Source organism: Pyxicephalus adspersus, chromosome 4, assembly GCF_032062135.1.
Source record: "Pyxicephalus adspersus chromosome 4, UCB_Pads_2.0, whole genome shotgun sequence".
Classification (NCBI taxonomy): Eukaryota; Metazoa; Chordata; class Amphibia; order Anura; family Pyxicephalidae; genus Pyxicephalus; species Pyxicephalus adspersus.
The window spans coordinates 12,449,724-12,462,695 of NC_092861.1; the positions used below are offsets into that span (position 1 = coordinate 12,449,724).

Genomic DNA, 12,972 nt, shown 5'->3' on the forward strand with positions numbered 1-12,972 from the left:
GAACACAAAATCTTTGGACTGGAGCATCAATTGGCCATGGCTTTAGTTGAGTAAAAACAGCATTGCCTTAAATAAATTTTGTTTTATTATGCATCCATTACTGTCACACGGGAGAGAAAGTCCTTAGCCTTATGTAGGAATACACACTGAGCTTAAATGGGGTTTCACTAGGTTTCTGCACCACTGGCAGGGAAAAAGTATTGCATAGGGGCTGGGGGTAGTTTAGCTGGGCAGGGTTTTTCGGGTTAAAAAGATTGACTCATATTTAAATATAGGATTCAAGTATAAATAAACACTTAATGCATGGCAAAGGATTCCCAGAGTACTATAGGTTCTCTAAATAAATAGCTATTCGTATATTTCTTGTATGCCTGAAACATTATTCGTACTTTTCTGATACATTTATTTGTATAAATTTCATCCGTAGCTATGGAGTTCTTTAAAGAACCAACACAAAGAACAAATGTATGATTTTTTTTTTTTTAGTCCTGACCATGACAAATGTTTCCTCCCTGTTCCCGAAATCTTCATTGTGTGGCCCGGTCTATAGGCATAGCTTCTCAGCGGGGTCTGATTCCTACTGAACATATGTACCACTGCCCGATATAATAGTAAAAGTAAGCTGTAATCTGCTGGATAACTGGAGTCTGTCATGAGTAAGGACTGAAAGACATCAGAACATGCAGTGGGAATAGGACCCGGTCAGGGTGCTTTGATTGTGGCGTCCATCAGAGGATTTCAAGAGAACAAAGTATTATATAAGGAGATCCAAATTCAGGGCAGTAGGGGTTACCCAATGATATCCAAACCCAAAAGCAAACCTTCAACATTTTTTAGATTATCATTATGCAGATACTCCATCTAAGGACTGGTAAGCTGAAATGTATTGCATTATTTCTTGGCTTCATATATACTTTAAAAACTAAACTACAAGAACTGTGAAGTTTATCAGAGCTAAATTTAAACATTAAAAAATTGCGAGCAGGTAGGTGCTTTATGGTAGAAGGGGCAGGTGATGTCTCTTCTGCAATAAAACATACTCACCTGCCTGGACTTTGAGTTGCTTTTTTGATAATGCCCCCCTACATATTTCTGATAATGCCCCCTACATTCCTTCTGGTAATGCCCCTATGTGTCTCTGTACCTTCCTTTTGGCAATGGTCCTGATTTATTAAAGCTTCAAGACTGAAGAGGATACACTTTTATCAGTGAAGCTGGGGGATCCAGCAAACCTGGAATGGATCTGGTTCAGGATTGAAAACATTTGCTAGCAAAAAGCAAATGGCTTTGAAGAAATCCAGGTTTGCTGGATCACCCAGCTTTACCGATAAAAGTGTATCCTCTCCAGCCTTGGAGGGATTTAATAATTCAGACCCAATGCCTCTGTATCTTCATTCCGATAATACCCCACTATGTTCCTCTTCACAATGCTTCTGAAGGTTCTTTCTGAAAATGCCCCCTACATTCCTTATCCCCCCATGTTCCTTCTAAACATACCCCCTACCTTCCTTCTGATAATGCCCCCCACTAGGTTACTTCTTATAATGCCCCCTATCTTCTTTTTGAAAATGCCCTATTTTTCTATCCCTGACTTTGTATACAATTCTATTCCTTGTGGATCTTTTCCTTCCATTCTATAATAGGACTGTGGAACCCAGTCACACAGGTGGAGGAAGATTATACTGTCACACACACATCTGTAGAAAATGAAGTCCATGCATCCTACTTCATCAGAGTTTAGTCATGAAATCCCCAGGTTGAGCCTGGTTTTTACTTTTCACTAACACCGCTATATTTTTTCCTCCCTGATGTTTGGTAACCTTCTCCATCTCCACGCCCCATGTGTCACCTTAACAAGTGCCTGCTTGAATTTCCCACCGCCGTTCCTGCGGACTTTGCACCTAGGCGAGCTGAGCTAGCAGGAGCACTGGGGAAATCTCGCTCTGTCGAGACAAATTTAAAAGGTCGTCCATAAACAGACGTTTTTCTGTGTCCTTCTCACAGATGCCTTTTTTCTTCTGCTCTCCTCTCTCGCAGCGTGCAACCGGTGCCAATTATAATCCCAACAGAAAGCCTGAAACATATGGGCACATTTCCCACCAACAATCTTAATAACCGGCATGCATTGCTGACAGTTTAATAATGTGACAAAGTTCAGCTCCTACCATGTCCTGAGCACATCGGCCTAACACGGGCTCTCAAACCACGGTGCGGTGGAACATAAACATTCGACAGACGATGGCCTCCGTGGTTTCACCGCTGGGCCCGGCGATAAGGACAACTGCCACCATTAAGATGTTAAATTAAGTGGCATAGCCTTGAAAAGCTCGGAGGTAGAACATTTGTCTTTATAATCATTGTTCCAGGATATTTTGTTTTCACTGACGTTCCAAAGTATTTTTGCAGTATTAAATCACACGCACAGACCCGCAGCTGGGAGGCCGATAAATCACAAGAAGGAAATTTAATGCAGCTGTCAGTCTGGGTATGGTAGGAGTCATTTTTAACATTGCGCTGGAAAAAATGTTAAAAAAAATGAAATATATATTGATTTTTAAGGTGGCATCACATTCTATCAAATAGTACATAGAACTATTGACTTCAGTTCTCATCCCACTGGGAATATAAACGAGCCACAGTATATTATACTAATGCTCCAGTACCATTAAAGGACCATTACATGTACAAAGGTGAAGTGTTTGATTTAGATGGTTGTACCTGGTTTCTTACATGATCTCCATCACTGAGATCTCTATGCTATAATTCCGGACTTTGACCATGCCTACACATTGGGTTTTATCTATTAAAGCTCTCTAAGATTGGAGAAGATAGACCATTAGAGAACCTGGGTGATCCAGCAAACCTCATCACATATATATGATTTATATATTATCAATGACAAATCAGCCATGGATATTTGGATGTCCCAATTGTCTCAATGGGTGTGCATACCTAATAGCATGGTTTAAGGCCACTTTTAGACTTTTGGTTAAAACCTTTGCTGTCAGTCACAGAGTTTGACAACTGCCTTATCATGAAATTGAATAAGATTGAGGTGGCGTTCTTCCACCAGAGGAGGAAAAGTGCCAGAAGTGACTTATCCCTATCAGGAACTGTACTGCGATCCACCACAACCCTCACCATGTGCACAAGGTTCCTAGTTGTATGGAGCAGCTGGAAGAGCATTTAGATCAGCAGTAGTATTCATCTTCTTTTGTGGTTTAACTACTCACCCACTAGGAACAGGTATCAAACACTGAAATATCTGTATTTATTTTACAGTAGCACACAAATTTCACTGTACAAAATGGTTTTCCTTGGTAAATGGGAGCTGTAATTCATTTTAATTAGCTTTAGTGAATGTACAGTGTGAAAAAAAGATGACTAACAGCGTGTTCACTAATACACAATATAGATTACAATAAATGTGCTGACTGCTGACAATTTAACAAAACTGACTGGCTATGCGTGGCACTACAAGTAGCAGCAACCACAATTGTACCTTCAGTGCAGTCAGTGAAGAGAACCTAAGAGTGTAATACACACAATATAACTTATACTAAATGTCCTGACTGCTGACAATTTCACAAAACTGACCATCTAGTAGCTGATGTAAAAGTAAATGCCCTATAAAACACGGAACTATGCAGCTAATAATGAACTAAGAGGCTCCTACACTGTCCCTGTCACACTACACGTCTCTCCCTGTGTCTATCCTCTACACAGAACACAAGATGGAGTGACTAACACAGGGGTCAGCAAACTTTTTGGACTACTAGGCCATTTCAGGAGGTCAAGAAGGCACACTAGGCCGGAAGAAACAAGGTGTCCATGGAAAGTTTTTTTCCATCCGTGACTGCAAGCGAGCAGCCTTAGTCTTCCGCTCATCCGCGGTGTAGTCTCTGTACGTGTGCGCAGGCTTTACATCAAAATGCCCCTTGGGATTCGACCGCTTGAAAGCGCTGTTGGTGTTGTTGCACACTAAACACAAGGCTTTGTTGCTACATTGGACAAAGAATAATTTGTCAGTCCACTAGGGGTTGAAGACACGTGGTTCGAGGTCAACCTTATGAAGACTGGTAGCTGGGCGTTGTTTTTACTTGATGATATGGCGCGAACTTGCCATAACACGACAAATTAATTAGGCCGGATCCAACAATAAATAACTAGGGCGGGCGTTAGGCCAGACTGGAATACTGACTAGGCCGTATCTGGCCTAAACGCCTGAGTTTGCTTACCTCTGGACTAACCCCTCCCTCCTTCCCTGTATATATATGCCTGTGCTCTGATCTCTCCTGATTGGCTGCTTACCGAACATGTAAGCGAGAACGGCCTTGTGATTCACCATCGGGCCTTTCAGTGATTCACCAGAAAGGCCCGATTCACCACGGGATCGAATTTAAAAATCTCACTCGCTCATCCCTAAACAGGAATACATTTAATTTTTATTATTTTGTTATTTTGGTAGATCTTTTTAACTGCAACAGTTTTAAGAGCTGAAATTGAAGCATTGTAAATATTCACAATTTTACTTTACAATTTTATTTTACAATATCACAGTTTTACTAAATGATCATGCCAAGCAAAATGCACTTGTTGGTTCATTGTGTGGACCAGGGTAAATTATAATGAAGTCTTATGGTATTGCATGAATCAAGAACTCATGTGTGGCACTTATTATCATCATTATTATTAAATAGTATTTATATAGCGCCAACATATTATGCAGCGCTGTACGCAAGTCCATTTAATCCCATTATCATATATTTGTATCATTAAGGTTTAAGTGGAATCTCAGGCAAATTGAGTATAGTGTAATATAACTATCCAATGATAGATCCCCATTAAGTCCTTGTGTGGTGCAGCGCTGTGCGGTATGCAAGAATATCAGGCATTGCATAGAGAACAATAATATTTCCACTTATGCAATGCTCTGCAGTACATTTTTGTCCTCTGCTACATTTGGTGTAAGAATGGGGTCAGCATGGCAATGGACAGTCACACAGGTGGCTATTGTTGCATTTTAGTGCATGGCAATGCACTTTCACATAGTGTGAATAATGCTTAAGACTTGTTCATTCTGGGTCATTGCATTAATCGAGCTCACCACAAGTGGGCAGCATGGTGGTTTGTGCTCTTGCTAGCAGTTTTAGGACCTTAGGAAACTATATATGGTTTGTATGGTCCGCTCCCACATGCCACACATGTAATGGTAAGGATATTGTGAGCTCATCCTAGGAATAGTTAAGTAACATAGCTATGTTCTTGATAAATACTTGATAATATGTTGGTGCTAAAAAAGTACAAATAAAAAAGTGGTAGTAACTTTTGGTGATCTTTCTTTAAAGTTCTTTGCTCAGTTGTCAGAATTATGCTCTAGAAGAGTTTATATGGCACAATGATAATAGGTTATTAATTAGGCAGCACCTCTTCTTCTTTGGAAACAATTAAACCCCGATGCTTCAAGCAGCAGTACGGCCGCAGAGCGGTATAAATGAGACGTGTGCATCCTTTGTGTGTCTATTCTATACCTTGACACTGGCACATACAATGAATTCCACATGGAGCTAGCTAGTGATGAATAAGCTCATTCTATCCCTCTCTCCCTGTCTCTCTCTCTCCAGCTATACAATGTAAACCCAGGGCAAGAACAGGACTTGAGCCGAAGCCAAAATAGTGGGCCAAGAGGCTACATATGGAACTAGCAAATCACAGAGCCATGAAGCATGTTAGTGATTTAAAGTTATGTATGGCAAAGTCCAAATGTTGAAAAGAATTCATAAATGGAAAGGTAAGTAATGGAGAAAGAAGAATGACAGGCAAAGCTTCCCTCGTTTTCTTTTTTTTCTTTTCCCCCTTTTTCGTCTCCCAACTTGTGGCGTTCATGCCGTCCAACTTTCTGTCTTCTCTGCTTTCATGAACGCTGTTCAGATCTCCGCGGAAAACCTTTTTACGTGAGAAAGTGAATTATTGTGTCAGCTTTACTTTTTCTAATTTATTTCAAAACCATTTATCTGAGGTCTCAAAGAAAAAAGAAAAAAAAGAAAAACGTTATATTCATTTTAAATATTAGGGGGCTCGTAAATCGAATCAGGTTGCTGAAATATGGTAAGTGATGTATATATAAGGTGGTTCTGAAGAATATACAGTGTGTAGGGATGGATCGCTGTCAGAATGGAAAAATTAAGGACATAGGCTGACTTAGGAGTATGGCTCCTTTTAGTTATGGCCATTTGATGGTTATATTGAACATAAAGGAGGACCAAGTTGTTTTTACACCTAAAGTTCTACTTTTTAAAACGTGCGATCAGGCAGAGCTTGGACAGGCAATGCCCCTCCTGCAAAAAGCATTCTTATCTGCTTGATCGCTATCTTCGGTTGAGCTGCACATGTGCAGGCTTACCTTGCAGTTGCTGGGACTAAATTAACTTTCGCAGTCCAGCGTAGAAGCTACGCCATTGCAGCCTGGCCAATCAGGATAGCAGCAGATCGAAACAAAGAATAGATGAGAGAAGAAGATGGCAGCGCCCATAACAGATTGGTGACAGGTGAGCATACTTGGTTAATTAATTAAATGTTAGCATTATTCACTATACCATTGCCTTATTTTATTTCTCTCTATATTTACACTATAACACTTTAACGACTGTCACTGGGGTTGGGACGATCTCACAACTGGCAATATTTTATTAGTTCTCCTCCACCTTGGTCATTGGTACTTTACCTCTAATTTTCACCTTCCCAAAACTAGCATTCCAAAAGAAGAAACTGTTGGAGGAAATAATAATAAAGTGAACCTATGCCCAGACTTTGCATATTATTTAAACATTCTGAACCAGAACACTTTAGGAACAATACGCTTCTGTAACCTTAGGTGTTATGGAGAAATTCATCTTCAAAGTTTACAAAGAGGCACAGAATTCTCAGCCTTGTATAGAGAGAATTTTGGAAGCTAGCCAACCCTCTAATGTAAATTAGAAGCAGCTATGTAATGCTTGGAAGAAAAACCAATGCTAGCATTTGTTGCTCGCTGGGTGGAGGAGCCAGGCAGTGCTATCCCATAAGCCAATGCCAGTAAGGGAGTAACACATGCAGGTATATGTGCCAATACAGACTTGTGTCCACATATAGGTGTATGCTCTTTCTGCATTTTCTAACAGTCTTGCCAATGTTGTATTCTTGCTTGGACATAATTGCTAGTGTGACATGGGCCTGCAATGCTAGGATGATGTCAACCAGGCAATCTAGATGCTGGTGACAAAGGAATGCAAAAAAGAATATCTGGATGTCTCTTTGGAATCGCAGGACCAGCGAGATGTCACTTCCTCATCTTTCCTACCGTAGAAAGCAAGATTCTGAACTGTTTGGTCCAGCAAAGGATTCTATTGTGGTAAGTTGAAGACTCTCCATAGGGATCCTGTCCCTGGGACTGACATCAGCCTTAGAACAGGGCTGGTTTCAGGGAAGGGCAAACTGGACAATTACCCTGGGCCCCCACCTTCTCCAATAACCTAACTGACAGAATGGACAAGGATGCCAGAACCTGGAATGCTGTGCATTTGTGTCTCCACTTTATGAATTCCCAGGGTGCTTTTTTGTCTAACTTTGAAGATGATTTTTTCCATAACACCTAAGGTTACAGGAGTGTATTGTTCCTAAAGTGTTTCCTGCTGGTTCAGAAAGTTTAAATAATATGCAAAGTCTGGGCATAGGTTCTCTTTAATTCTATTTCCTTCTACTGTTTCCTCCTTTGGAATGCTGGTTTTGGGAAGGTTAAAATTAGAGGTAAAGTACCGATGGTGGAAGAGAACTAATAAAATATTGCCAGTTGTGAGAGCGTCTCAACCCCGGTGACAGCCATTAAAGTGCTCTGGTATAGTGTAAATATAGGGAGAAATAAAATAAGGCAATGGTATAGTGAATAATGCTAACATTTAATTTATGCCTTAAAAACCAACTGAAACTCAAAGTTAGTGATTGTGGTTATTTCCATCTCATTTCTTTTAAACACCCAGGTCATTAATTTTGCACCACTTTTTAAAAAGGACATACGTGGTTGCAATGGAAGTGGATAGGCCCCGGACACTACTTCAAATATGGTAGCTAGTTGCTCCATCCAAATGAATGGAGTTTTTGATCATCACTTTATTATGATAACTGGACGGCTGCACACCAGTTTTAAAATCTTAGCCTGTTTCTAACATTAAGGGTGGTGGTGATTTGAAGATAAAAGAAGGGGCAATCAGAATATAAATCACTACTTGTCCCCTAAGACCAGCTAGTTGATTGGAGTGATTGGACCCATGACGGCTGGCTTAGCAGGAAATACACACTTGGCCCAAGAAAGTCGGGTATCAAAATCACACAAAGTTTGCCAATTTTTTCCAGATCATTATACACAGATGTAATAGTTTCATGATTTCATCCAGGTAAACTACATTCCATTCACAAATAACACTGATCATAAATACCAACAAGTTTTCAGATGAATTTATTAGAATTTCATATACTCCAATTTATCCAAGAAGCCACAAAAGCCTTGTCATAAGAAAATAAATAATTACAGCCTACAATCCTCCTCCGCTCCTGTAGGTAAGTGTCAGTGCTTCTCATTCTCTTCTGAAATGTGGATATAGTTTGCAAAAATTTCATGTACACTCTGTAGTGTCCACTCCAACAAGATACAGGCCACACTTGGCAGAATATTGTACAGGTAATATTGTACTTATCTAATTCCTCCCAACTGTCCCTGCTGGGGAGTTTGTGGACCCTGGATGATTTAGGGTTTAACCCATAGAGATTGTTTTATTTGAAGATAAGCAAATTTAGGGTTGTGGACTGGAAATACATGATACAGAACCAGCCATGATAGTGAATGGGCAAAAATTCAAATATGTCTGGTATCCAACTATTAAAGCAAGCTGTTTTCTACCCCCTGAGTGTGCATAACAGCATCAGGTAACAAAGCACTGAGGTTGTTTATATTCTTGGTATGTAAAGAATAACTCCAGGATTTGAATATAAAGTCATGTAAAAAGTTTATGCTAACAGCAATTTACTTACCTCATCCCTTGCTCCTCTGGTGGGTGGTGCAGCTTATCTTCCACCTAGCTCCCGAGCTGCAAGTGGGGCCCTGGCACCTATACATACAATGCAGGATGATTGGCAGGGGTGATATCAGTGCCCGCAACCACCCCTTGAAGTGTTTTATAGAAGAGGCAGCAGGGGACCAATTGCATGGAGGGGGAGCCTGGGGATGAGAGGGAGAGTTTTTCAACCTTTTTTAACATGGGAGAAACATTGAAATAACTTCCAGGTCTTAAGGAACTCCTGATAATGATAACAATATCGACAGCTCACATTACTTTGTGTCCAGTGGGAAGAATATTACTCTTTTAGATAGTCAAAGAGTTCATTGATGTAAAAGACAACATACCTGAGCGGCACAAGTTGCTCATTGCTCAAAGAAGCCCTAACAACCTCTGATTGAGAAACACAAAAATAAGGGGTACAACACCCCTATACCTAAGTAAGCATTCACCCTTCCACCGCAAAGGGAGCTTTTAAAGATAATCTTGCAATTAGCTTAAGGCTACGTACACAAATGCAATTGTTCTCGTCCAATAATCGGCTTAGGGCCGTCCTGGCGGATCCATGGACGATGGACAACGAATGATCGTAATGCAAGTCAAGGGAGAGAGAGCGCAGCAGGGTGCCCCTCTCTATAGAGCAGAACGGTGCTGTATGTACAGAGCTCGTTCATGCATCGTGCAGCCGTTAGTCATTGGAGAGGATCGTGAAAGATCCTTTCCAATGACAATTATTGCACTTGTGTATGTAGCCTAAGGCTGTTACATTCACTTAGGAGATAGGAGACATCAATAAGTCAGGGGGCTATAAAAGCAGAAATTGTTGGATCTTCACAGTTCTGACTCAGTTATCAAAGACAGAGCAAATAAGGCTAAATAAGGGGGCAAGTATAAACCCACCCAGATATCATAAACATTTTAATATAGTAAATTACCAATTATTCAAGATTTGGAGTTTTATTGTGACTGGTTCTCTTGAACTTTTCTGAGTATTACATATTACTTAGTAATCTAGTTCATAAATAAACAGCCCTAGTTAAGCTGTTATGGTGTACAATGGTTGTTTCTCACTATTGTCATTGTCCTTTATACAATATGGCTGCTTTGTATGTTTCCCACGTCTGGTGCTGCAGGTTTTCCTGAAAAAAACATCACCAACTGAAACATACAAATTCTAAATGGATTATTATTAAATTGCCAGCTGGATGGGTCTGGTCTCTTTCAACTCCCATAATGTGGATTGTCCAAATAGGACCCAATTGGTTTTAAACATTTGCCAATATTCACCAGGTGAATCTTTCCTGTGGTTTATGATTCACCATGCTTCTCCCTTTCTTTTTTTCCCTCCCCTTTATATTCACCTGCTGAACCCTAAAACAAAGATCAATTCACCCTATAGGAAACAAACATTGAACCATCGAACCAATCACATAGCTCCCTTACAGACGGAAATTCCAACCTCAATACTCTAGATGTGATTTCCTAAATCACTACTCATATATAAATTGATCTGTGCTAAAAAAAAATGGTCTGTCAATTGTTTTGATCACCATTCTATTCTAATTTGGATATTTTATTATATTGTTGGGAAAATTATTACAATTTGACCGGTTAATGCATTTTGGATTTGAAAATCTTGATAGAAAAGCATTCAATTGATCATTACTTAGGCATATCCTTTTAATTGATTACCAGTATCACATAGTGGATGGCTGGAAAAAGTCTTGGAAGATATGCTGGCTGTGCGTAAAGTTTTGATTGTCCAAGTTAAGTATTTGGAGGAAACCCAATTAGATGCCAGGAGAATATACCATCTCTGTGCAGATGTTTGTTTCTGTGAAAGTTAAATACAATATTCGGGTATTGGAAAACAATAGTCACCATGCGTGTTCTGCCAAAACTTGTTCTTACTTTTGTAAATATCAGAATCCTTGTCCAGGTATCCATTAGAGAGATGTATCCTCACTTCCTCTCCTGCATACGACATTACCACCAAGGAAAGTGAGGATAGCTCCCATACAATAACTCCAACAGCCAGCAAAATGACCGAAAGGTAGAATAGGGAAAAGCTAGAACCCCTGTTATTTTTTTCTGTGTCTGTACTGGAGATTTTCCTTATTTTTCTGTCCAGTGAAGCCACTGTCAACTAAACATAGGCCCTGTTAGTAATAAAACCCAACAGTGGTTCCATTCCCTCCTCATCCTTTTCAAAATTGGGGAAAAAAGTATTTGGCTTGGCATGCCCCTAAGATTTGTTTCTAATGCTCCTGGACTGGAGTTGATCAGTTTAAAGACTTCAGGAAGTTTTTTGAGGGCCCATTCTCACTTGCCGGTCTGGTGCATTACATTAAATGGGGTAAAATGGGGTAGGTCATGCCTCGTAAAAATGATACCAGTGTGTGCAATGTCCAAGACATTGGAAGACAGTTTCTCTATCACTGGTGATTTACCGAAGCTCTGTGTTTATTTTTTTTCTTATATCATCCATATCATACACAGCAGCTCACTTCTGCTGCCTTTTTTCCACATCTACTAAGGAAATTTCAGGGGGGGGGAGCCAGTTAACCCATGTGCGTATTTTTGGAGCAGTGGAGGGATCCAGATTGGCCAGAGAAAACCCATATGAACACAGCGAGTGTGAACTAGCAGATAGTGTCCTGGCCAGGGTTCGGACCTATGACCCAGTGCTGACAATGGGCCATCCATGCCACCCATCTCCGCCAATTTGATATCGTTTTTATAACCCACAAAACTGCCCTAAGGTACCCCAAGAAGGATGTTGTATACATGTATGACCATTGATGTCCATGGCCATCTTTAGCTTGCATGTACACTTTGCCCAACCACTTGCTCATGTGCTTCTGTCATTTTAGCAGCCAGTGAACATAATCATCACCTTGACATGAAATGTATTTGGTTTGCAGTGAATAATGAGAAAAGTATAATTGGTAATCATACTCAGCACAGTTTAAAATAAGCTTAGCATTTTTAAATAAACATATATGTAGATCATTCTCTCTGTATATAGGTACAATATATAGTTTCCTTTCTCCATGTCCTGGTTTGCCTCGGGAGGTAAACTAAAGCCTTGTAGTGAACAATTAGTGATATGACACAATTAGCTATGAAATAATGCATTATATAAATCACTCTTAAAGGAGTCTGCTTACATTACAAAAATACTTTATATATGAATGCAGGATATTGCCTTAAGATGATTATTCCGATCTATGGAGGGGATTGAGTTTGGTGAATCTTGCTGTCATTGTCCCTCGTTTTATGCTGATTGCAGTTCATTTCTTCCCAAATTTCATTTAGAGATAATCGGAGGATTTTGTGCCAAATGGCGGAGCGCTGGAAGTTGGGGCTGTGGAGGAAATGGGGAAGATCCATCCTAAGGCAACATGGAGGACAGTCTTTCAGCCACTTTTGCAGCAGTTATGACTTGGAAAGCCTCTTGGCCACATCCGCGTAGGCTAGCTCTGTCTCTTTGTCCGCGGCACAGGTGTTAGTGAACTCATCTCTGGCATAGGCATTCTTCAGGTATCGCCACACACCGGAGAAATCGGCTGGAATTTCGTAGTTGCGATATTTTTTTGCAACAACCTAAACAAGAATTATACAGATACAATGTATTAATCCACAAACTGAATCAGTCAATATTTTCCAGGAAAAAAATTGATAATTGATGTAAACCTAATCACCAAAATCTCACATACGGCCTGATTTATTAAAGCTCTCCAAGACTGAATTAGATAGATTATCATAGGTGATCCAGCAAACCTGAAATGGATTTCTTGTTTGCTATTAGCTGGCAAATATATTCAATCTGTACTGGATCCATTCCAGGTTTGCTGTGTCACTTGGGTCCTCTCATTATAGT

General features: G+C 40.1%; 1 protein-coding gene across 2 annotated transcripts in view; it reads right to left on the reverse strand.

Annotated features, from left to right (window-relative positions):
* Positions 1 to 8,475: 8,475 nt before the first annotated feature.
* CLIC5 (chloride intracellular channel 5) overlaps positions 8,476 to 12,972 on the reverse strand; it is a 69,261-nt gene continuing 64,764 nt past the window's right edge. For both annotated transcript variants that reach the window (XM_072407414.1, XM_072407415.1), the window contains exon 6: positions 8,476 to 12,695. In XM_072407414.1, coding sequence (XP_072263515.1) covers positions 12,528 to 12,695 — 168 coding nt within the window. In that variant the 3' untranslated portion in view covers positions 8,476 to 12,527. The remainder of the gene's footprint in view (positions 12,696 to 12,972) is intronic.